This window comes from Lutra lutra, chromosome 8 (genome assembly GCF_902655055.1).
Source record: "Lutra lutra chromosome 8, mLutLut1.2, whole genome shotgun sequence".
Classification (NCBI taxonomy): domain Eukaryota; kingdom Metazoa; phylum Chordata; class Mammalia; order Carnivora; family Mustelidae; genus Lutra; species Lutra lutra.
The window spans coordinates 70,061,555-70,084,872 of NC_062285.1; the positions used below are offsets into that span (position 1 = coordinate 70,061,555).

A 23,318-nucleotide genomic window follows, 5' to 3' on the forward strand; every position below is an offset into this window, starting at 1 on the left:
GTGCTCAAGAGAAATTTTTGCCTCTTTGTTAACTACATAGAAAACTCTAAATTGGCGGTCTTTCCCAGAATAAGGGTTATTAGCAGCGATAAATTTTATCTGAGTGTGCCATCTGTGTGGCAGGACAAACATCTAATTACTGAACACCTGCTCTTCTTTTCATCCTGTCAATTGCATTCCTTTCTTCTGAAGTCCCAGGCCCCTACCCCTATATCCTCAGTTTAGAATAACATATATACTTCATTTTGCCTGTCTTTAGAATTTCCATGGCTATGTGGACTCTCTGTACATATGCTATTTGATTTTCTCCTCTTTATCTGTCTCTTTTCAATTTGATTTTTCGTCCAGCTAAAAGGACCCCAATGGGGACAGGAACTCTTGATCCCTAATAAAATACAAACAAATGTCTAGTTTTATGAGATAAATTGTTGTGTAATTTTCTCTTCAAGTGAATTTAAAAGATGTAAGTGGTATTTAAATAGGTATATAAAATCCTGATTTTTAAAAAATGATTGTTTATAAGTAAAATCTCAGGGTTTTTAGGTCATCTGTTTGAAATCTCTCAACAGTAATTAGGTTAGTAAAGCAAACAAATCAAACATCAAACCAAGCAAATACGGCTATGCTAACCTGATCACCCCTCTCTGATCTTCCTGAATCCAGTGCTCTTAAGAGTTTAGGTCACATTAGAATTGTCAGTCAGCACAACTACAACGCTTGCAAATGTCTCAGTTCTTCAAACTAAATTTTCCACTATCCTATTCATGCCCTTAGCAGATAGGCTCAGATTAGGAGTTATACTTCTCAGTAATTATATGACATTTCTCTTTGCCAAAGAAACTCTTTACTAGTATCCCAGGCTCAACCTTGGGATGATTATTAAGAATACATGAATAGGACTAATGTGGACGCAGAAAAAACAAGGTAACAGAAGAACAATTTTTATTATATCAAGAGGACTGTATTTCCTTGCCTTTCTGTGTATCAGTCAGTATGTGACTTGGGTCCTGAACAACAACAAAAAATTCCCAAGAATGGCTTTGTCAGAGATTTTTAAAAACATCCTATGTTTGTTTGTTTGTTGAGGTATAATTGACACATTAGTTTCATTACAACATAATGAATTTATATTTGTAGACATTGTGAAATGATCACCACAGTTAGTCTGATTAACATCTGTCCCCATGTATAGTTAACAGATTTGTTTTCTTGTGTTAGACCTTTTAAGATTTACTCTCTTAGCATCCTCGTGTTTAAAAAAAAAAAAAAAATCTGGGGCGCCTGGGTGGCTCAATGGGTTAAAGCCTCTGCCTTCAGCTCAGGTCATGATCTCAGGGTCCTGGGATCGAGCCCCGCATCGGGCTCTCTGCTCAGTGGGGAGCCTGCTTCCTCCTCTCTCTCTCTCTCTCTCTGCCTGCCCCTCTGCCTGCTTGTGATCTCTGTCAAATGAATAAATAAAATCTTAAAAAAAAAATCTGGTATAGCTTAATTTGCAAGTAGTTTATTATTAACTATATCTTATGTCACTGAAAATCTTTTAAAAAAAAAAACTTGACTATCGTCCTAGAACTATTAAAAATTTTGAAATTCATCATGATTTAAAAATGAGCAGGTTGATATATTTGGATAAAGCAGCTGATGACTTTTTTGCTATCCTGTGGTGAAAAATCTGTGCCTGTACTGGAGATGCAGACCGTCTGAGCATCAGATGCTTTTACTCTAAGTCTTAAGCGTCTTCATCAATCCTTATCTGGCATCCAAGACATCTCCTTTAGGTGCCAAGAATGTCTATTCAAGTTCCAGTGACTCCCAGGCATATTTTAAAAAATTAGTTTGCTGTTTATAATTGATTCAAAATGGAATTTGGCATTCTACCTTGAAGAGCCAGCTAAATCCAAAGGAAGTGACTGTTACCTACCAACCAGATGATTACTGGCTACGCTGATTATTCAGAATAATTTTAGATGATCTGAAAAATACAGGAAAGCAAAACCAAAGGATTTTTTTTTTAAGATTTTATTTATTTGACAGACAGAGATCACTAGTAGGCAGAGAAGCAGGCAGAGAGAGAGGAGGAAGCATGTTCCCTGCTGAGCAGAGAGCTCGATGTGGGGCTTGATCCCAGGACCCTGGGATCGTGACCTGAGCCGAAGGCAGAGCCTTTAACCCACTGAGCCACCCAGGCACCCCCAAAGGATTTTTTAAAAAAAGATTTTATTTATTTATTTGACACAGAGAGAGAGAGAGAGCGAACACAAGCAGTCAGAGTGGCTGGCAGAGGGAGAGAGAGAAGCAGGCTCTCCGCTGAGCAAGGAGCCCAATGCAGGACTCGATCCCAGGACCCTGGGACCATGACCTGAGCTGAAGGCAGACGCTTAAGGAACTGAGCCACCCAGGCGTCCCAAAACCAAAGGATTTTTAAGGATAGATTTTCTCCTCTACCTTCTGGTTCCTTGAAGTGTAATAGATGCTGACATATCTTTGTTCAGTTAATGTTCCTTGTCCTGGAAGGAGCAAGACGTGTAGGAGAGAGCGCTTTGTTCCACCTCCCAATGATGCTGCTTTTTGCAGACCGAACAGTTGACTTTGACTGCTGTGTGCAGGTACCTTCGGGGACTGATGTTGACTTTCAAGGTAACAGACAAGCCCTTTTCTTGGCAAAGAGTTTTTGTCCCTCTGCCAGTTCAAATGAGGTTCCCCTTTTGTTCTATGCAATAACAAGCTGCCTCTGCTGCTTACTCTGGGCTCATCACAGACAAGGCCCAACTGTTTGATATATGTCAGCTGAAAGATAAACAAAAGCCCAGACCTAAATCTCAAATAACAAGAGGAAGAAGGACGCCTCCTTATCCACCAATCTCTTATCAAGTGCCTGTTGGATCTTAGAATGGACTCTGACCAAGCACTTAGGGGACTGAGGCCTTATTGCACAGTTTACGATACACGATATTGAAATCCTATAGTTGTTGGTGGATATGAAGATGTACCTACAATATTTGTAAAATCATCAAGGTGATCACTCTCTCAGTACGCTAGCTAGACCATGAAGACTGGTCCCATAGGCAGTAGGTCTTGCATGTGACACACATGTAAACTATACATTTGTAGGAAATTACACCTATTACCAGTAGATAACACCCCATTTAAAAAAAAAAAAATCTCCGCCTCTTGGAATTACTTGTTGAAATGTTTTGAGAAGATTCACTTTAACCATATTATTGTGCTGTCTGCTAATCTCCTATCTCGTGAGTAATTATAGCCTTTAACTTTATTTTTTTTTAATTTTTTTAAAATTTTTAATTCTAGTATAGTTAACATACAGTATTCATTTCCCCAGGCTAGTTGACCATACACCACACACTAAGCTTTGGACTTTCTGTGTCGAAACAAACCTCCTTTTGGTGCTGGCCAACTAGCTGTTAACAGTATGCCTGCACACAGATAACTTCTTATGGAAGGGCCAGTAAAAAGCCTATTAGAGGCAGGTAATTCTGATTTTGGTTTTTGTTTTTTTTTTTTTTAAGAGTTTATTTATTTATTTATTTATTTATTTGAAAGAGAGAGAGAGAGAAAGCCAGAAACAGATCAAGAGCAGAGTGGGAGTGGGAAGGGAATGGGCAGAGGGAGCAGGAAAAGCAGACTCCCCATTGAGCAGGGAGCCTAACGTGGGACTTGATCCCAGGACCCTAAGATCATAACCTGAGCTGAAGGCAGACGCTTAAGCGACTGATTTTAAATAAGAGTCACAGGTCAGGATTCCAAATGAAATTTTAGTATGCCCTAATTTAGAGAATTTTGTGAAATTACAGATAATAGTGTTTATAAAGTACCTACTATAATGTCTATCACACACACTAAGTTGCGGTTGTCTTTGTCATTTGACATTGTCCATTCTTTGGTTTGCCATATGAATTTAAGGTTTAGTCACCTGTCATTAATCTTAACAAAGACATGCCATTCTTCCTTTAATTCTAGCAAAGTCCTGGGTGTTTGGTTTTCTTTTCTCCTTTTCATTAGGACACTCAAGAATGTGTGAGATAAGTGGTCCTAAAGAGAGTCATGAATCATTGATTTGCTTTTAGATAAAAAATACCTGAATCTTCCTAAATCTGTAAAGTTTTGTTCAGAGACATACAGAGGTTCAGATTCTATTTTTTTCCACCATTTACAAGTCCTATTACCAGAAAAATTCTTCCTCATATCAAGCATAAGTAACCAATCAAGCTGGTGTTCCCCCCATTCTGGCTCATGGAAGGTGAAGAGTTTCAAAACAATTCTACTTTTGTGTGAGAAGTTTATATTCCCCACTTCTCCCTTCTTCTGAGGCCGGGTTACCAACCTCCAACCCAAGTCCAAGGATCTGGTTTTTCAATTTCAGTGTACAACAGCATACATATTTTAGTTGGCTAGAAGTTGCTGATGTATTTACCCAGACTTTGGCTAGATTATACCAAGAGAAGTAAAACCATCATCTAATTGAGTTGAAGTCATAGATACTAAATTAAACATTTCTAATATATTCATTGGTAACTCTGATAATCAATTTTTATTGAGTAGTGTGTCTGTATGCTCATTCTCTTTTACTTTTCAATAAGATAATTGTTGCCATGTATAAATATTTGATACTATTTCACTTATAATTGTGGGATATTTTCCATATTAAACCTTTTTTGGGCTACCTATAGGAAATAGTTATAAATAAATATTTCTCAGAATTTGGGAGATAAATTGTAAAAGCTTCCATTCTGCCTAAGATTAGCCATGGTAATTCTCTGATTCCCACAAACTTAAGTACTAGCTATTGAAAAAAAAATTTTAGTACCTTAAGATAGATATATCACTTTCATAATTACTGCTTATTTTCAGAGTGGTACAATAACAAATTCCTTTCTGACTAGGGACTTCTATTCATGGATGTAGTGCTATAAAATCATCCACGCTTATCGTTCATATTTCTGGGCAGCTGAGTAAGGTAGGAACTATTTTTGATGTGCAGGAGCAAATACTGAAGCAGTGGGGTTGGACCTTCTGTCAACAAAGGTATCAAGTGCCAGAAAACCCTGATAAGTCCCATTTCAAGCAAGTAGAGTCTGGATAATACCAAACTACAAGACAAGAGTCGGCGCCTGTGAACTGGCAGTCCCGACAAAGCGAATTACCATTTGCACCCAAAATAAACGCCGTAAAGTTTAACAAAGCTAGGTCATCCATCTGCAAGGTATGCGGCGGCTTTAGCTAGTGAGAAACCTTTTGGTTTGTCAAAGCAATTTTAAACTACTGTCATTTCTCCAAGCCAAAGGTTGAAAAGGTCAAGGGGAAGCTTTAAAACATGTGATAACATTGTCTTGGAGTTGGGAGACATCTGGTATTTGCTAAGTAAATGGCAGAGTGAATGAACTTTGATGAGGTGTGCTCTAGTCTGGAGCCGCCCCTGAGAACAGGATGAAGAACGGCTCTCCCATTCTGACTCTACTGGGAGAAGTGACTTAAACTCTTTGGACCTCTGTTTCTCCATGTGTAAAAGACGATGACTGGAAAAGACGCCTTTTCATTTTCTGTCAGGCTTCTTCAGAGAATAGATACAGGATATTGGTTGAAATGATCATTTCTTGAGAAAAAAGCTATCATAAAAATGGTTCGATTTACAGTTTCTAAACCCACGCATTATCTTTTTTTAATGGGCGAAGTGTTGGTTTTTCAGGTACAGTAAAAATTAAGGAGGTAAATCTTTAATTGGAATAGTCAAATGAAAACAAAAGTCACAGAAAGGATTTTGTTAAAATTAAAAATTCATTGTATCAATCCAGAAAACATTAAATTGTTAGTGTAATCCCTGGTTTTATATATATTAGTCTCATCTCTTCAAGTATTACATTGAATCATGAAATTGCATTTCTGTGGGTTAAAAATAGTATTTTTCATCAAGTTCGTCCTATAGATGTGATTTTCATGGGAGCAGGGTACAATGCTGTGTGTTCCTTTTTTCTTCCCATTACTTCTTGATACCATGCTGGGTACATTTGTTCTCTTATACAGTATGTATTCAAAGCAGTATTTTGGGGCAGAAAGGCTTTTTTTTTTTTTTTTAAAGATTTTATTTATTTATTTGTCAGAGAGAGAGAGGGAGAGAGAGCGAGCACAGGCAGACAGAATGGCAGGCAGAGGCAGAGGGAGAAGCAGGCTCCCTGCCAAGCAAGGAGCCCGATGCGGGACTCGATCCCAGGACGCCGGGATCATGACCTGAGCCGAAGGCAGCTGCTTAACCCACTGAGCCACCCAGGCGTCCCCAGAAAGGCTTTTTGAAATCACTTAGTGCAACTTATTATTTTAAAGATGAAGAAAATAAGACCCAAAAGTTCTCAGAATTGTAGTTCTTTTGCTGTTCAGAATGACAGAGACATTATAAACAAATACTTTGAATACTCTGCCAACAAAGAAACCAAACAAACAAACTGATCTGATAAATTTTATAGGAATAGTTCTTAGCAATTAAAGTTAACAAAAGGGAATAAGTAAAGGTGGTTCTCAAAATTCTAAAAATCTGAATGTGGGGACGCCTGGGTGGCTCAGTTGGTTAAGCAGCTGCCTTCGGCTCAGGTCATGATCCCAGCGTCCTGGGATCGAGTCCCACATCGGGCTCCTTGTTCTGTGGGGAGCCTGCTTCTCCCTCTGCCTCTGCCTGCCACTCTGTCTGCCTGTGCTTGCGCTCTCTCTCTCTCTCTCTCTGACAAATAAATAAATAAAATCTTAAAAAAAAAAAAAGATTAAAATCTGAATGTGCTATTCTTTTACCATTTTTGTTGACAGAAGTATGAACATTTTGGGAGGAAAATTTTTTTAATTGTTGATGCTAACAAAACCTTAATCCAAAGGAACATAGTAATAATAATACTAGAATATAAACATCTGAATTTGGAATTTGATCCCCAAATAAATTACTTTGCTGTATTTGATAAGTTCCAATCCTCTATAAGGAAGCGACCTCCACTTGTAGATGTAGTTACTGTTTATAGAAAGGTGTCATGGGCTAGCAAAATTAGAAATAGACTAAGTGCAAAGATATTTATAGGTCATGCTTTTGACTTAGGTCTTCCACACTGTGGAACTTTGCATTCTTGTCACATCTCTCTGCCATTTTATAGAGTCATCACATTTTAGAACATCTGGTTTGATATTTGTCAGTGATTGTTTACACTGAAAGCTACAAAACCCCAAAATAATAGAGTCCAACATCATGTCTTTACAAATGAGGAAACAGTCCCAGAGAATTTAAGTCACTTTAAGTTATTTAGAGTTAAGACACAGAACAGGGTGGTACTTGGACATCTAGTATACCGCTATGTTGAATGTGCCGTTTGTTCTTTTAGTTGTGAAGTATTTGCTTCAAATCTACCCTCTCAAAAACTGATTGCAGATTAAGTAAATGATGCTGTGACCTTGGTGCTTGGAGTGAAGTAGACAGAAAGCTTTTATTGACACACTGACATGTTCCAGGAATATAGTTAGAGGTTGTGTCCAGATTTTATGACCATCAATTGATAATGAACTGACCCCGTGTCTGCCCCGCTTTTACCAATTTGTCAGTTTACCAAACACTTGGAAGAAGCATCAATCAAGTAAAACTTTAAAACAAAGGCCTGTTAGATACACAGCTTAAATATTATGGTTATTTGTTTTTCCTGATAGAAATATGAGCTCAGCCGGTCCTGACGGGAGGAAGGTGATGAGAAGGTGTGATGGGCTGATTGACTCGCTGGTCCATTATGTCAGAGGAACCATTGCAGACTACCAGCCAGACGACAAGGTGATCCGTGTATTAAATATCTCTCATTTGAATTACTTACTTTGTCTTACTAGGACACTTTGGAAGATTCTCAAAGTATTCTCTTTGGGTTTAGATTTATTCATTAGCTCACTTGCTAAGCTTAAGGTTTCCCATCCATACTTAGCAATATTAAAAGTCTACCTAGCCCCATTTTTCTGTCTACTTTCCAGACCCAAATTTACAACTACCTGTTTAACAACTCTGTGTAGATATTTCAAAGGAGCCCAAGTGTTCCATGTGCAATAATGTCATCTATGCATTTATTCCCAAACTTGTTCCATGTCTGAATAATCCTTTTTAATAATTATCCTCACCCACGAAATGAAAGAAGAAATCTGAGTAATCTGACTGCCTTCCTTGCCTCATGTCCTTTAGCCATCAGGCAGCAAACCACGTGTATGCCACCTCAGAAATGGCCCCCAGTTGGTCCGCTCCTCCCCCCTTGTGCTGTTCCTGCTGTCCTGATTTGTGCATCTTTCATACTTACCATGCAGTAGCCTCCTAACTGGTCCTGCAAACAATATCTTCTGTTTTCCACCTCCATGTGGCTACTAAGTTATGTATCTTAAAATAGGGAATCGTCTGAACACACTCTTAAAAATAAACTAGAAAGGCTCTCCAGTGGTTTAAGAAATTCAGCCTCTACTCCTTAGCATTGTGCTCATAACCATTCGTGATCTAGCCACGCTCTTTCCACTTCCCCGGACACAGTCCAAGCACACCCCACTGCATCCTTTAAACTGTGAAAGCTTAATACATCCTGTGGTATCACACCTGCAAAGGGATGTCTGTATGTGTATGATCAAGATTCATGTCCTGTTTTCTCAGGCCACAGAGAACTGTGTGTGCATTCTTCATAACCTCTCCTACCAGCTGGAGACAGAGCTCCCAGACAGATATGCCCAGAGTATCTATATTCAAAACCGGACTATCCAGACTGACAACAACAAAAGTATTGGGTGTTTTGGCAGTCGAAGCAGGAAAATAAAAGAGGTATATTGGGAGGACTTTGAAAGAAAAAGTGTTTATCTGTGTATTTCTGAGTACTTAGTGTATGTCAGGCACTCTTTAAGTTGTTTTAATCCTTATATCAACCCTACGAGGTGTGTATTATTAATATCATTTACTGACAAGGAAACAGGAGTACAGAATGGCTAATTAATTTTCCCCCCAAAAATCCAGGAAATTGTAATAGAGGGGATGGAGTTCAATCCCAGGCGGTCTGGCTCCAGATTTGCCTCGTTAGGCACTATATCATACTACTGTATTCTTTATAAGTTAGGAAATATGCTTAATACAGCATAGCCAATGGTGTATGAATCGTTTAAATTTAAAAGCAACCCTGATGTTTGGCTCTTGGTAGCCTAAAAGTATATCCATACAAAGGAATACTGTCCCTACTGGCATTTCATGAAAGCTGGAAGAATGTAACCCCTGCTATTCCTCAGACTATCATGGTACATATTTGTGAACTTGGAGAACAACTGGTAAATTTAGAATGCTGATGCTATCCCAGACAATTTCCCAAGACTGAGGGAAGAGGCCTGTTTTTCTTATCTCCACAGTGGTTGTGACTGAGTAAGCTTTTATCTTAACAGCAGCCTGAAAACGATTCTAGAACAGTCTATGCTTCATTCTCGAGTTTTCTCTCACTATGAAATGTAAAGTTGGGGTGTTGTTAAGAAGAAACAGACATTATGAGCTAAAAGTTAACTAACTGGAAGTCATACACGTTTGCTTTTTCATTTCCATATCAGGGGCTTGTTATTAGGGAAATTGTCAGTCTCTCCAGACAAGATGGTATTTCTGTTCCCTTAGTTTGGGCATGGAATTGTAGAACTCACTTGAAGGCATTAATTCTGGATTTCACTGTGTATGTGGTTAGCAATATCAGGACATGCCGATGCCAGAAGAAAAGAGCAACCCGAAGGGTGTGGAATGGCTGTGGCATTCCATCGTGATACGGATGTATTTGTCCTTGATCGCAAAGAGTGTCCGAAACTACACTCAGGAAGCGTCTTTGGGAGCTCTGCAGAATCTCACAGCAGGAAGTGGACCAGTGAGTATCACTCCTATTCTTCTGCTTTTTAAAAATAATGGCATTGTAGGACATACCTACATTAGGTTCAGAGATGAGACAGTGAAGTAAGAACAAGATTTTTCTCTTCTGTCAAGACAGTTCTCAGTAATTGCCAGCAAGGCGTCCTGCTTTCTAGGGACTTTCAGCCTCAATTTCTGCAGACCCAAGTAAGGCTGTGAGTGGAAGACTCCTAGATACTTATATTAGAGCTCTTTCAGTTATGAGTCTCAGAATCCTACCTAAACTGCCCTGGGCAAAAAAGAGAAATGTCTTGGCTCGTTTAACTGGAAAGTCAAGGTGGATCTTCTTTCTGTCATGGTGGGTAGGTGCCCAGAAGTTGTAATTATAACTCTATCTCTGGGTTCCCTCTTCCGCTTTTTTGTTTTCAAAGGCTCTTCTCATATGATAGCAAAGGCCACCAATGATTTCAAACTTATATTTTATCCACTCAATGTCCCCACAGTAAAGAAACTACTATTTTCTCAATAGCTCCATTTGGAACTCAAGAAATGAGTCTCACTTGCCCATATCTGAACCGGTACCTGTGGCTAGTAGCCTGTGATGTTGTGACTAGCCAGGTCTGGGTGATGGGCCCACCTATGAATTTCAGGGGCATGGGTTTGAGCAGGCGGGCTCACTGCCACAGGGACTACATGGACTGAAATGCTAAAGTAGCGACTCATTGGCAGAAGAAGAATGAGTGCTGGCCAGGCAAAAACAACAGATGTCCACTGCGTATGGAGTTGGAAAGGACATCTGTGCTTTTACGTCCCAGAAATTCAACAGAAAATAAAGAGCTGCTTCTCTTTCTGAAGCGCTTACTTTATACCAGCAAAGTCAAAATACATAAAACAGTAAAAGCTTATTCCCCACCTCAGGTATTTTACACCTTATTACACAGTCTAGTTACTTGAACTAAGCTTATATTCTTTGTCTTCATCATTAAGTTATTATAATAAGTCCCCCCCACGCACAAAACTGTTCATTTTATGTCCAGTTTCCAATTATCCATCCCCATAGAAAGAGTACCCTTTGTGGATAACAAAAATATTATTTATTCTTAAGAAACCATATTCATGGGGCGCCTAGGTGGCTCAGTCATTTAAGCATCTGCCTTAGGCTCAGGCCTTGGGTTAGATCCCAGGGTCCTGGAATCAAGCCCTGCATTGGGCTCCCTGCTTGGTGAGAAGCCTGCTTCTCCCTTTCCTCTCCCACTCCCCCTGCTTGTGTTTCCTCTCTCATTGTCCCTCTCTGTGTGTCAAATAAATAAACAAAATCTTAAAAAAAAAAGAAAGAAAGAAAGAAACCATATTTATTCTTTAATTAATGTGTTTACACAAAAGCGTGCTCTATTTTGAACAAAATTGTGAAATACTAAAACCAGTATTTCTCTTACCTTGGCACTGTGATTAAGAATATAAACAAAGGGCACCTGCTGACGCATTCAGTAGAGCATGGGACTCTTGATCTCGGACTTGTAAGTTTGAGCCCCATGTTGGATGTAGAGATTACTTAAAAATAAAATTTTAAAAAAGAATAAAACCAAACTATAAACTCTTTGATTTTCTGCAAAATTTACTTGTACACAAAAAGGAAAGAACAAGAAACTACCAGGGAGCCCGGAATGATACATAATCATTTTACCTTCCCACCTTCCCATGCGAGGTTTCCATTTCTTTCACTTTCCCAAACTACAGAAACCCTCTCATTAACTCCCAGCCAACTTAAAAAAAAATGTTAGGAATTAACGTGGTGTGCACGTGTGTGTGTGCATATCTGAGTTCCCTGTGCTCCAAGTAGGATTCAGTATGAGCTAAACCTTTAAGCCTGGATTTTAGCCCTCTTTTCACTCCAAGATCTCTCATGGAATCCAAGCAGTCCAGAGATGTTTCCACATTCCCGAGGATAGATACAGAAATATTGTGCCACACAAGTTCTGAATATATTAGTTTATTACCTAGATCTTAAGTTCCTTCATTTTTTGGGTGCCTACTATATAGAAGGTACTAGCCTAATGCTAAGTATGTAGCAATGAAAAAGACAAAATCCCTGTATTTGATAATAATCCAACGATAAACAAATAAACAGAAGTCTAAGGTACTGGGAGATTCCCAGTCCAAAAGGAATCCAAGCATTGGAGATATCCTCATAACTGTTCTAATTACATCAAGGCATTTTAAATAATACCTAACGTTAAACCAGTCTGGTCCCCTGAAAGGAGGCCTACTCTGATCTGGTATTAATCTATACTCAGAGTTGTTAAAGTTTAATTTGACTGGAGATCTATAGGAGAAAATCATTAGCACCATTGGACAGTGATATGTTCTTTTTTTTTTTTTTTAAAGATTTTTATTTATTTGACAAATCACAAGTAGGCAGAGAGGCAGGCAGAGAGAGAGAGGAGGAGGAGGCAGGCTCCCTGCTGAGCAGAGAGCCGGAAGTGAGGCTCGATCCCAAGACCCTGGGATCATGACCTGAGCCGAAGGCAGAGGCTTTAACCACTGAGCCACCCAGGCGCCCTTTTTTTTTTTTTTAATTTAACTTTATTTTTTTTTTCAGTGACCCAAAATTCATTCTTTATGCACCACACCCAATGCTCCATCCAGTACATGCCCTCCTTAATACCCACCACCAGGCTCACCCAACCCCTTACCCGCCTCTCCTCCAAAACCCTCAGTTTGTTTCTCAGAGTCCACAGTCTCTCGTGGTTTGTCTCCCCCTCCGATATGTTCTTTTAAGTAACAAAATTCTTTTTATTAAAATTTTGACTTATATATCCTTTCTAATTATTACTTTTCTTAATTTTGTTATACTTAAATATTATAAAAAATAATTTGTTTTTATCATTTTTTAAAAGAACCGTTGAATAGGAAAACATGAAAAGCAAGGCATTTAAAATAGTTTCAGAAAATATCCAGTGATTAACCTTGTGCTTATAACTGAGATATCACTGAATGATTGATGGCCATGTGCCTGAATTGACAAAGAACGTAAACTTAAATGAATAGCTTCCTAAAGGACAGGTTTTATAATTATAAACCTAAAGCATATAGGTTTATATAACCTAAAGTATAAAATTGTGACAGTAATTTCTAGTTAGTAAAAGTATATTTATAAACTTTATTGGTTCAGATATAGTTCAGATAATAAGGAAAGAGAAAGGATTAATTAAATTTACCCATTTAGCAAACTCTGTAAGTACAGTATAAATTAAAAGTATATTATAAATTAAAAGATTAAGGTAGAGAAAAAAGAAAGAAAAGGTTAAGGTACAAGCTTTCAATTATAAGATAAATCCCGAGGATGTAAGGCACAGCACAGTGACTATAGTTAGCAATACTATGTTGTATATTTAAAAGTTGCTGAAAGAATATATCTTTTTTTTTTTTAAGATTTTATTTATTTATTTGACAGAGATCACAAGTAGGCAGAGAGGCAGGCAAAGAGAGAGGAGTAAGCAGGGCCCCCGCTGAGCAGAGAGTCCAACGCGGGGCTCGATCCCAGGACCCTGGGATCATGACCTGAGCTGAAGGCAGAGGCTTTAACCCACTGAGCCACCCAGGCGCCCCTGAGAGAATATATCTTAAAAGTTCTCATCACAAGAAGAAAAATTACAATCATGTGTAGTGATGGGTATTAACTAAATTTATTGTGGTAATTATTTGGCAGTATGTAGTTATATCAAATCATTATATTTTACTCCTAAAACTAATAGTTTTATGTGTCACTTATGTATCAATAGAAATAAGTTAAAACACCACATAGTCAAAGTTAAAAGTCATTGAAATAAGTACTTTTCAAATTTCTTAAACACTTTAAAAGCATTTAAGTATCTGCTGGAAAAAAAAACAAAATATATCCCTTAGCCTCAGACCTTACTAGAAAGCAAGTTCTAGCATCAATGAGATTTAAATATGAAAGACAAGACAGTAAAGCTCGTGGAAGAATATCCTCATGACCTGGAAGGGGAAGATTTTTAAAAGTGAACGCAAAAAGTACTACTATCAAGTATGTATTTTATAAATTGACTGCATTAAAATTAACAACTTACGCTGTTACGCTATCAAAAAACATTGTTAAGACAGTAAGAAGGCAAAACCACAGAGTAGAAAAACATTTTTGCAAGATACATAAGTAACAAAGGTTGGTGTCTAGGAAACATAAGAAAACTCATCAAGTTAACAGTCAAAAGCTAACCTAATAGAAAAGCGGGCAAGAGACTTGAACGGGCCCTTCACAAAGAATAATATAGAAATGGCCAATAAACACTAGAAGAGATGCTTAAAACCTCGTTAGTAATCAGGACAATATGAACTAGAAGTACTATTTGCAAATAGCTGACCAACTAATTAATAGTCATTCTCACATATTCCCTAGAGCTGGAATATAAAAAAATCTCTATTTGGTAAATCTCTTTACTTTCCTTTTTGAGCAGATTGTAAAAACCGTATCACTTTGGACTTTATCATTTCCCTCAGTGAAACAGAATCAATAAGACTAATATGCTGTGCTTTCAATCCTGGTTGATTAAACGTCATTTGAGGATCCAGACTTCATCGGGTCTTATATGTTCAATGATCTTTTTTATACTAGCATCAAAGTGCTTTATTATATATAAGAATATATCATTAGGTGGTATAGTATGATATAGAAAGCAAGATTTTAATTTTAAAAGCATCTTGTGTCTTAAAAATTTTAAGAAATCAATATCTTGTGAGTTTTTAATCCATCTTGATCTCCTGAGATGATAGTAAATCTTTGGGAAAACTTGATAACGTATTATTCATATAGTTCAATTCAGTAAACATTTACATAGGACCTCTCATGTTCTAGTTACCATACAAGGCCCTGAAGGAAAGAAAAGAGATGGATAAGATCCATATCCTCCTTCAAAGGAGCTTATGTTCTAGTAAGAGAGATCGCAATTTAGTATAGTTGTAACCCAGAGAATTCGGGAGTAATGATAAGGAAAGAAAGGAAAGTGCATGCCAGGCCATCTGAAGACAACTAAACATCATTCTGGAGACAATGGAGAGTCATTACAGGCTTAATCCTGAGGTGGAATATAATGAGATCGAATTTTAGGAGGATCATTCTGGTGTAAGGCTTTGAAGCCCCAACAGGCATTTTAAAAAGTTGACTGGCAACATTTGGTTCCTAGTGAAGACTAGAGACCATAAATTTGCAGAAATACCATTCCACAACTGCACTATTTACTCTAACAGTGTTTGGTCGCCCGGTATAAAATCAGTTTTGTAGTTTTAATGGATGGGTAGAAATAAGCTGGAATGACAGAGAGTTAAGGGTATTGAAAGATAGTTTTTGATGTGTTGGTTCATGTACCTTAGTCTAAATAAGAAAGAAAGGTAAGGCAGAGAGGATTGACAACTTGAGGTGTGGGGAGTAAGGGTTGAGATAAAGGCACTGGAGTTCTTGATGAGGCTGAGGAAGAAATATGGTAGGAGTGAGGGAGAGAGAGCAATAAAGTACAGGAAGTTGCATTCAGAGTCTAACACTGGAGTTTATGTTTTCAGACTCAAGGTATTTTGGAGGTGAATACAGGTTCTGTATGATCCATGGAAGTGATTGGCTAATGTATAGGAGAGATTTCTTAGGAAGTCTAGGAACTATGATGTAATTAATGTCCTCATCTACAGTGAACAGGAGATGGAGAGGGCTCTCACCAGGCTCTGAAGCCTCCAGTGGATGTTGGGAAAGGACCAGTAGGCCTTGAGATGACAAAGAAAATGCTATGGGGGTGATAGGGCTGGATGACAGGACTCAGAAGAGCAGAGCTTTTGCATGTTTGGGAAGACATTATCTAGACAGGACACTGGGAAGAGAAAGGAATGCTAACCTACCTCTGTACCCAAGTCACAGGAGTGGTAGAGAATAAGTAGCCTCCTCTCCGGATGGCTATAGAGGAAAGATTCTTCTCAGATTGGAGCAAATAGTTTAATGGAATGTTCAACAAATTAGTAAAAAACAAAGTGTAACTGGTTTCCAACAAAACATTCTAAAATAATGAGTGTTAAACTTCTTTGGAGTTGTGGACACTTTGAGTATCTAATAAAAGTTATATATCCTTTCCCTGAGAAAGTTTATTATAAACACAAAAATAGGCTTCCTTTTTTTTATGAGTTTTTTTATTTTTAAGTACTCTCTGTACCCAGCATGGGGCTTTAACTCACAGCCCCAAGATCAAGAGCTGCAGGCTCCACCGGCTGAGCCAACCAGGTACCCCAATACAAAAATAGTTTTAAGGACCTCCTGTTCCCTCCCTGAAACCCATCCTAGGCCCTATATTAAGAACCCCTGTTCTACAAAGTAGAGTGGTGAATATAAGGAGAGCAGACTGCGGGAGGTGGTGGAAATAAGCATTGCTTAGATAAGATAAACAGAGAAGATAGTCACCCTTAACAATGGTCAAGAATTCTGGGAATTTCTGGCAGGTGGCCTCAAGTTAGCTTCAGACACAAATCTATAAAGTTGCAGACACAAACCCCAATATTAGAGGTTTATTGATGCTCGGAAGGTTCTGGTCAGTACTCAGACCCCCTGAAAGTGGGTGGCCAGCTTGATTCCAAATAAGATTTGCGCAGACAGCCTCTGATTGAGAACGTAGAATTAGGGTAATCTAACTAGCCATGCATTCTTTAAAAGCCCAGCAACTCTTTTCAGAGTAAGTTGGCTCCGTAGAAATGAGTAAGTTTATTAAAAATAGAAAAAGTGCCAAAATGTGAGCAAGAAGGTGACCAAGGCAACAACCTACAAATACACTGAAATATTAATTAAATAAATAGTTCAAGAAAACAGAGAAAGGGAAAACATTATGCAACTAGTTTCTTCACACTCATGTTTGATTCTAAAACATCGTCCTTATATTCTTTTCACGATGCTGAGCTGAAAATGTGAATGAAGAGGAAGGAAAGGAAAAGACAGGTTTTATTTATAAATGTGCAAAAATATAGCAACCTGCCAAATCCAATATTCTATTTAAAAATACCAAATAAACTTTTTTTTTATCCTGTAACAAAATTGAAAACATAGTAAGAATTTTTATTTTATTTATTTATTTGAGAGAGAGAGAGCATGAGCAGGAAAGAGAGGGAGAGGGAAAAGCAGACTTCCCGCTGAGCAGGGAGCCCCATGCAGGACTCGATTCCAGCACCCCGGGATATGATCTGAGCTGAACACAGATGCTTAATGGACTGAGCCACCCAGGCACTCCTGAAAGTGTAATAAGAATTTATTTTTTTATTTTTTTATTTTTTTTAAGATTTTATTTATTTGTCAGAGAGAGAGAGAGAGTGAGCACAGGCAGACAGAATGGCAGGCAGAGGCAGAGGGAGAAGCAGGCTCCCCGCTGAGCAAGGAGCCCGATGCGGGACTCGATCCCAGGACGCCGGGATCATGACCTGAGCCGAAGGCAGCTGCTCAACCAACTGAGCCACCCAGGCGTCCCTGTAATAAGAATTTAAAGGAAATATCTTCAGACTAGTTTCACCACAGCCCTAGTTTTCAAAACATCTTGCTCAGTTTCTAGTAATCTATAGAAACTTGATATTATTATGTGAAGTTAATGCAATAGTATTAATAAGACATGCCTCATGCAACAGATGCCGACGTCAGTAGCTCAGACAGTTGTCCAGAAGGAAAATGGCCTTCAGCACACCCGCAAGATGCTGCATATCGGTGATCCGAGTGTGAAAAAGACGGCGGTCTCCCTGCTGAGAAATTTGTCTCGGAATCTTTCTCTACAGAATGAAATTGGTGAGTCAGCAAATGTGTCTGGATGTCGTGAATACATATTGAAAATACAAATGCAAGGAACCATTGTCTTTATCACATTTTCTACAGTGAATGAACCGAAAATGGGACTTAGGGGTGAAATGTGATAGACCTGGCTTTTGCATCCAAGCATCAAGGTAGGCTTTCTCCCTGGGTCTCAAATAGGGATTTTCTTAATATTCAGCATTTTTTAAATTGTTCTAATTACTATGGAAGAGAAATTAAAAAGGTAGGTAACATGTCTGATGTTTTTCAAAAGCCTTCGGCTCAGCAGTCGGTGGAGCCTTTTTAACCTGTGCAGTTAGTTCAGACTGCTTAAGCACTGCTCTTCTAAAATATGGAAAATATACACACAGTGGTCCTCCCTTTAGAAGGTTGGTCCCTGTTGCACTAGGAAAAAAATGGACGGATGTGCAAAAAAGGCAGAAAGGTGGAGTCACTGAATATATACCGAATTGGCATACATTTGCAACACTGTGATGGAACTAGAGGGGATTATGCTAAGCGAAGTAAGTCAATCAGAGAAAGACAATATCATACTATCTCTCTGATAAGAGGAATTTGAGAAATAAGACAAAGGAGCAAGGGGAAGGAAAAGAAAAATAAGATAAAAACAGAGAGGGAAGCAAACCTAATAATACACTAAATCTATAATACATTATATGTTAGTTAAATTGAATTTAAATTAAAAACTTTTTTAAAAATTTATTTATTTATTTATTTATTTGACAGATCACAAGTAGGCAGGGAGGCAGGCAGGCAGAGAGAGAGAGGAGGAAGAAGGCTCCCTGCTGAGCAGAGAGCTGGATGCAGGGCTTGATCCCAGGACCCTGAGATCATGATCTGAGCCTAAGGCAGAAGCTTTAGTCCACTGAGCCACCCAGGCGCCCCAAAATTTTTTAGATTAAAAAAAAAATTGGCATAGACATTTTTAAAATGAATACAATGAAGTATTTGCTCCTTTTTTGAGAGTCTGTATTATTGACAAAGATAACTATGTTACACTAACAAATAATATAATGTTTTGTTCCTTTGCTTTCTACACAGAAATGTATGATGAATGTTTGAATTAAGTCAAATACTATAAAATGAGATAATAGGAAGATAACACCAAAATCAATCATGTTTCCTAATGCTCCATAAATCAGTCATTCCTGACAACTCAAAATTCAGTTTTTCACAATCTTCCACTAAAAGTATAAACAAATTCTTGTTTGGTTTTAGTGGATTGGATTAGTTTGGAATACACACACAGACACACCACACCAGAGATACTGAAGTCTGTGGTTATGTTTTACTAATGTCATTTCCAAAGCCAGCCAGCAGCACGATATTGGACAGGCGGTTTCATAAATGGTTTCCTGCCCATTATAAATACAGAGACAGCCTGGAAACTTTTCATGAATCTAAAAGAAACCTTGCCCTAGGCACTCTGAAAAATATGAAAGTGTTCTCCTCATTGTCCTTTGTGGACTTTTGTGCTGCACTTTAATCAGGTGTATTATCCTTTGACTTTTTTCCCCCCAAAGGATAGATGGCTCCATCTTTAAACGGTGCTGATGGAGGTAACTGGCACTCAACCCATTATACACGTGCCTTCAGGGCAGAAATACTGTTGTTCCTGTGTTCTACCATCCTCTGAACTGTTGGAAAGATACAAATGTAGCCCCACACTTCACTTTTTTTTTTTTTTTAATAAATAAACACTCTATTTAATTCTTCAGTTGATCAGGAAATGGCCTTGGCAGAGTCAAGGTTTTTTTGCGTTGCACTATACTTAATATTTATTTATTTTCTTTGTTTGCCTACTTTGAGTGAGTTCTGGCTTTGATACATTGCATCTCAAATTTTGTTGGCTCCCCTGGGTAATTATAATATTTATACTTTTTTCCCTCTTAATATTTAATGGCTTAACAATGTGACTTCTCTTCCCGTATTTGTCACTTTCAACCAGAAGCTAGATAAATGGAAAATCATTGTTTTGGATGGTTTTATTAAAGAACAACAACTTTAATTTTTTTAAAGATATATGCTCATTTAAAAAATTCGAGCAATTAAGAAAAGCATCACAAATAAAGCAAAAATACTTCCTCTTAATCACTCAGAAAACAACTCTTGTTAACCTTAGGTGAATATCATTCCAGACATCTGTCTATGCCTATAAACAGATGAAAGTTTAGACAGAAAGATGAATAAATGATATTAAAATTGGATCGTACAACATCTAGTGGCCATTAAATCATTAGAATTAGTTTTAACAAAAGCAAACTGAATGACATAGAATCACCGAACTTTGGATAAATTTTTCACTGCATTTCAGACATGTTTTAGAAACTGTGGGAACATGTACTCAAGTTTGTCTCAGTCCTGATTTCTAACTCTTGGCCAAACCTAGAGGCATGTCTTGATTGCACATGCAGCAATATTAGTCTCCTCGATTTCTTCCTTTTTTTTTTTTTATTTTTTATAAACATATAATATATTTTTATCCCCAGGGGTACAGGTCTGTGAATCGCCAGATTTACACATTTCACAGCACTCACCATAGCACATACCCTCCCCAATGTCCATAATCTCACCCCCCCTCTCCCAACCCCCCTCCCCCCATCAACCCTCAGTTTGTTTTGTGAGATTAAGAGTCACTTATGGTTTGTCTCCCTCCCAATCCCATCTTGTTTCATTTACTCTTCTCCTACCCCCTTAACCCCCCATGTTGCATCTCCTCTCCCTCATGTCAGGGAGATCATATGATAGTTGGCTTTCTCCGATTGACTTATTTCGCTAAGCATGATACCCTTAGTTCCATCCATGTCGTCGCAAATGGCAAGATTTCATTTCTTTTGATGGCTGCATAGTATTCCATTGTGTGTATATATACCACATCTTCTTTATCCATTCATCTGTTGATGGACATCTAGGTTCTTTCCATAGTTTGGCTATTGTAGACATTGCTGCTATAAACATTCGGGTGCACGTGCCCCTTCGGGTCACTACGTTTGTATCTTTAGGGTAAATAGCCAGCAGTGCAATTGCTGGGTCATAGGGTAGTTCTATTTTCAACATTTTGAGGAACCTCCATGCTGTTTTCCAGAGTGGTTGCACCAGCTTGCATTCCCACCAACAGTGTAGGAGGGTTCCCCTTTCTCCGCATCCTCGCCAGCATCTGTCATTTCCTGACTTGTTAATTTTAGCCATTCTGACTGGTGTGAGGTGATATCTCATTGGCGTTTTGATTGGTATTTCCCTGATGCCGAGTGATGTGGAGCACTTTTTCATGTGTCTGTTGACCATCTGGATGTCTTCTTTGCAGAAATGTCTGTTCATGTCCTCTGCCCATTTCTTGATTGGAGTCTCCTCGATTTCTAAGAGTTCCTCTTTTGTAATTTGTGTATGACGTGCGTGTAACACCGCCTGTAAAAACATAAAATGGAAAGAAACAAAGGAAAGAAGAAAGGGAAGGAAGGGAGAGAGGGAAAGAGAGAGGAAAGTTTATTTTCCAATGTCTGTATTCCAGTTTGTCATTTTAGTGGTCCTCTTAACTAAAGTGCCATGTAAACTGTAGGTGATGCCCACTGAGCATTATAGGGAAGACCAGTGTTTTGTTAAATAGGTCTGGCCATGTCCTGTATTATGGAATAGCTCCAAAGGACCTAATTATGGTACAGTCACATCAGAATTTATTATGACCGGCCTCATCCACATCCTCTCACTAATGAGGTAGTTTGCACCAAAAGTCTAGTTTTGTTCAATTTATTTTATGGAGCCTGTTATTGTAGTGAGGCTTGTATTCATAAAATTCTAATGAGATCATCTTTATTGGATTCTTTGTAATTTTTAAAATTTTAATTCTAGTGTAGTTAACATGCAGTGTCATTTGTTTCAGGTGTACAGTGTAGTGATTCATCAAGTCTATACATTACTCAGTGCTCATCACAGTTATCTGTACTTTTTTTTTTTTTTTTTTTAGATTTTGTTTATTTATTTGACAGAGATCACAAGTAGGCAGAGGGGCGGGCGGGGGGAAGCAGGCTCCCCGCTGAGCAGAGAGCCCGATGTGGGGCTCGATCCCAGGACTCTGGGATCATGACCTGAGCCAAAGGCAGAGGCTTTAACCCACTGAGCCACCCAGGTGCCCAGTATATGTACTCTTAATCCCCTTCACGTATTTCATGCATTCCCCCCCACCTACTACCCTTCTGGTAACCATCAGTTTGTTCTCTGCAGATAAGAGTCTGGTTTTTTAATTGCCTTTTTTTCCCCTTTTGTTTATTTTGTTTCTTAAATTCTATTTATGAGGGGTACCTGTGTGGCTCAGTCAGTTAAGCATCTGCCTTCACCTCAGGTCGTGATCCTGGGGTCCTGGGGTTGAGCCCCATATCAGGTTCCTATTCAGCATGGAGACTGCTCTTCCTCACCCTCTGCTGTTCACCCTGCTTGTGCGTGCTCGCTCTCTCTCTCAAATAAATAAATAAAATATTTTAAAAAAAAAGAATTCCACATATAAGTGAAATCATATGGTATTTATCTTTCCTTGAGTGACTTATTTCACTTAGTGTTACACTCTCTAGTTCCAACCATGTTTTTGCAAATGACAAGTTTTCATTCTTTTTTTATGGCTGAATGATATTCCATATAATACACACACACACACACCACCACATTTTCTTTATCTGTTCATCTATCCCTGGGCACTTGGGCTGCTTCTATAATTTGGTTATTGTAAATAATGCTGCAGTAAACATAGGGGTGCACGTATCCCTTTGAATTAGTGTTTTCATATTCTTTGGGTAAGTACCCAGTAGTGCAATTACTAGATGGTAGGGTAGTTCTATTTTTAAGTTTTTGAGGAATTTCCATGCTGTCCTCTACAGTGGTGCACCAGTTTGCATTCCCACCAACAGTGTACAAGGATTCCTTTTTCTCCATATTCTTGCCAACACTTGGTTCTTGAGTTTTTTCTTTTTTTTTATTTTAGCCATCTGACAGGTGTGAGGTGATATCTCATAGTGGTTTTGATTTGCATTTTCTTGATGATAAATGATGATGAGCATCTTTTCATGTGTCTGTTGGCCATCTGTTGTCTTTGGAGAAACATCTGTTCTTGTCTTCTGCCCATTTTTTAATTGGATTATTTGGTTTTTGGTGTTGAGTTGTATAAGTTGTTCATATATTTTGGATAATAACCCTTTATCAGATATGTCATTTGCAACTATTTCCTTCCATTCAGTAGGTTGTCTTTTAGTTTTGTTTGTTGTTTTTTGCTGAACAGAAGCTTTCTCATTTGATGTAGTCCCAACAGTTTACTTTTGCTGTGTTTCCCTTGCTGCAGGAAACAGATCTAGAAAAATGCTGCTACAGTCAATGTCAGAGAAATTATTACCTGTCCTCTCTTTTAGTAATTTTATGGATATTTAATCAATCTTATTTTTGTGTATGGTGTAAGGAAGTGGTGCACTTTCACTTTCATTTTTTGCATGTTGCTGTCCAGTTTTCCTAACACCATTTGTTGAAGAGACTGATATTTTCCCATGACATATTCTTACCTCCTTTGTCGAAGATTAATTGGTCATATAATTGTAGGTTTATTTCTGTGTAGCCCCCTCCTTTCATAAGATGATCCAC

General features: G+C 38.3%; 1 protein-coding gene across 1 annotated transcript in view; it reads left to right on the plus strand.

Moving 5' to 3' along the window:
• PKP2 (plakophilin 2) overlaps positions 1–23,318 on the plus strand; it is a 94,892-nt gene that overhangs the window by 62,037 nt on the left and 9,537 nt on the right. Inside the window, exons 7-10 of the mRNA XM_047741119.1 lie at positions 7,687–7,804; positions 8,654–8,818; positions 9,711–9,884; positions 17,525–17,678. Of these exons, the coding sequence (XP_047597075.1) occupies positions 7,687–7,804; positions 8,654–8,818; positions 9,711–9,884; positions 17,525–17,678 (611 nt within the window). The remainder of the gene's footprint in view (positions 1–7,686; positions 7,805–8,653; positions 8,819–9,710; positions 9,885–17,524; positions 17,679–23,318) is intronic.